This window comes from Ursus maritimus, unplaced genomic scaffold (assembly GCF_017311325.1).
Source record: "Ursus maritimus isolate PB19 unplaced genomic scaffold, ASM1731132v1 scaffold_32, whole genome shotgun sequence".
NCBI lineage: Eukaryota > Metazoa > Chordata > Mammalia > Carnivora > Ursidae > Ursus > Ursus maritimus.
This window is the reverse complement of record NW_024425786.1, coordinates 26410721-26411499: the sequence shown is the minus strand read 5'-3', so window position 1 is coordinate 26411499 and position 779 is coordinate 26410721. Positions and strand designations below refer to the sequence as shown.

The window sequence follows — 779 nt, the reverse complement described above, 5'->3', positions numbered from 1 at the left end:
GCTGGCCGGCCTGGCCTGTGCCGCGCCCTCGCTGGCCGTGCCGCACGCGCTGCGCCCGGGCCCGGGGGGCGCCGCTCGGTGCCTGGAGCACGGCTGGGCGCGCGCCGGCCTGGCCTACGCCACCGTGGCCTTCTTCGCCGCTGCCTTCCTGCTGGTGCTCGCGGCCTACGTGAGCCTGGCGCGGGCGCTCGCGGCGCCCTCGGGCCCCGGCCCGGCCCCCGCCGGCCCGCACCGGCGCGCGGCCAGGACCATGGTGCTGGGGCTGCTGCTGGTCTTCGCCCTCTGCCTGGCGCCCTACCACCTGCTGCTGGCGCCCTGGGTGGCCGGGCGGGAGGGCGCCACGGGCAGCGACGGCGGCGGCTGCCGCGCCGCCTCCACGCTCGACGTCCTGCACACCCTCAGCCTGGCGCTGCTGAGCCTCAACAGCTGCTTGGACCCTCTCATCTACTGCTTCTCGGTGCGCCGCTTCCGCCAGGACTGCTGGGCGCTGGGCTGTCGCCCCGGGCTGGGGGCGCCCGGCGAGCGCGCGGCCTCCTTGGCCTCTTCGTCTTGAGGCCCTGGCCTCCCCCGCCTGCGGCACCCCTGCCACCCTGGCAGCGTGGCGTACGGGGTGGAGGAAGCCCTCAAAAGGACCTAGATTCCGATCCTGACGCAACCACAGGCTAGCCACCTCGCTCTAGAGCTCCAGGCTTGCCGATGACAAGGGGCTAGAACAGTCCTTGCCGCCCGAATATCCCCTAGATGTTGGCATCTTTTGGATACAGATAATATGCCGTGAT

The 779-nt window shown here is 72.9% G+C and overlaps 1 protein-coding gene across 1 annotated transcript in view; it reads left to right on the top strand.

The window, feature by feature from the left end:
* Positions 1–553, top strand: part of LOC121099809 (platelet-activating factor receptor-like) — a 992-nt gene extending 439 nt beyond the window's left edge. The window contains exon 2 of the mRNA XM_040619342.1: positions 89–553. Within this exon, the coding sequence (XP_040475276.1) occupies positions 89–553 (465 nt within the window). The remainder of the gene's footprint in view (positions 1–88) is intronic.
* Positions 554–779: the final 226 nt, after the last annotated feature.